The sequence below is a fragment of the Vittaforma corneae genome (assembly GCF_000231115.1).
Source record: "Vittaforma corneae ATCC 50505 unplaced genomic scaffold supercont1.97, whole genome shotgun sequence".
NCBI lineage: Eukaryota > Fungi > Microsporidia > Nosematidae > Vittaforma > Vittaforma corneae.
Genome location: NW_006889930.1, coordinates 1 through 981, shown reverse-complemented (window position 1 = coordinate 981; position 981 = coordinate 1). Strand labels below are relative to the sequence as shown.

At 35.2% G+C, this 981-nt stretch overlaps 1 protein-coding gene across 1 annotated transcript; it reads left to right on the top strand.

The window, feature by feature from the left end:
* VICG_02173 (uncharacterized protein) lies at nucleotides 1-420 on the top strand (the record flags this gene model as incomplete). The annotated part of the gene is made up of 1 exon (XM_007605556.1): nucleotides 1-420. A coding segment is annotated over one exon (420 nt), but the record flags the coding sequence as incomplete, so codon positions are not given.
* Between the last annotated feature and the right edge of the window lie 561 nt (nucleotides 421-981).

Genomic DNA, 981 nt, shown 5'->3' with positions numbered 1-981 from the left:
TTATTCCCCATATCACTCTCACCTTACCCTACTTATCTATTATACTACTTACTTATCACTTACCTTACCACTTATCATTACTTTATTCTTGAATACTTATCCTACTATCTCTTACCTTATACTCACTTATCTTACTATTACTTACCTTCACTTCTATTATCTTTATCACTTCCCTTACCATCTCTTACTTTTACTATCACTACTCATATCTCTCTTACCTTACATCACTTCCCTTACTTATACTTACCTCACTTAGTCCTTAATTATTATATTTATTACTTCCCTATTATCACTTATACTCCCATCTTTACTTCCCTTACCATTTCTTACTTATTACTATCACTTATACTTACCCTATTCCGAACCCTACCAAACTTAGTCTTATATCCCCCTATTCTTACTTCCTCAATATATCCCTGACCCTATCTTCCTTTATTAGCCCCTCACTTATCCTATACCCATCACTACCTAGCTGCTCTCTGTCCTCTTATTTCACTTATCTATTCCTTTATACTTAATATCACTTATTTATACTATTCCCTTACTTATACTGCTATTTTACCCACTTACCCTAGCCTCATCATTCCCTATGTACTACCCACATCACTAACTAATATTACCCTCCTACCAACTATCCTCAATCCAATACCTTATCTCCCTCATCACTTATGCTTATCATCACTTATTTATATATCTTCCTCCCTACTTATTATTCATATCATTATTCCTTAGCTATACTTACTTATATTCCCTATCTTACTTCCATCCAACTAATTTTACCCTACCCCTCCAATAGCTCTTATCTCTCCTACCATATCCTCTCAACTACCACTTATACCTTCCCTATCTTCTTCCTAATATCTCTCTATTCTTCCTATATGTCCTACCTCTCCTTGTACTCCCGTCTCCACCATAATCTCTCCGTACCAATTCGATCCCTTCTTCTAGCTCCTCTTACTATATCTGTACTTCTTTACTCTT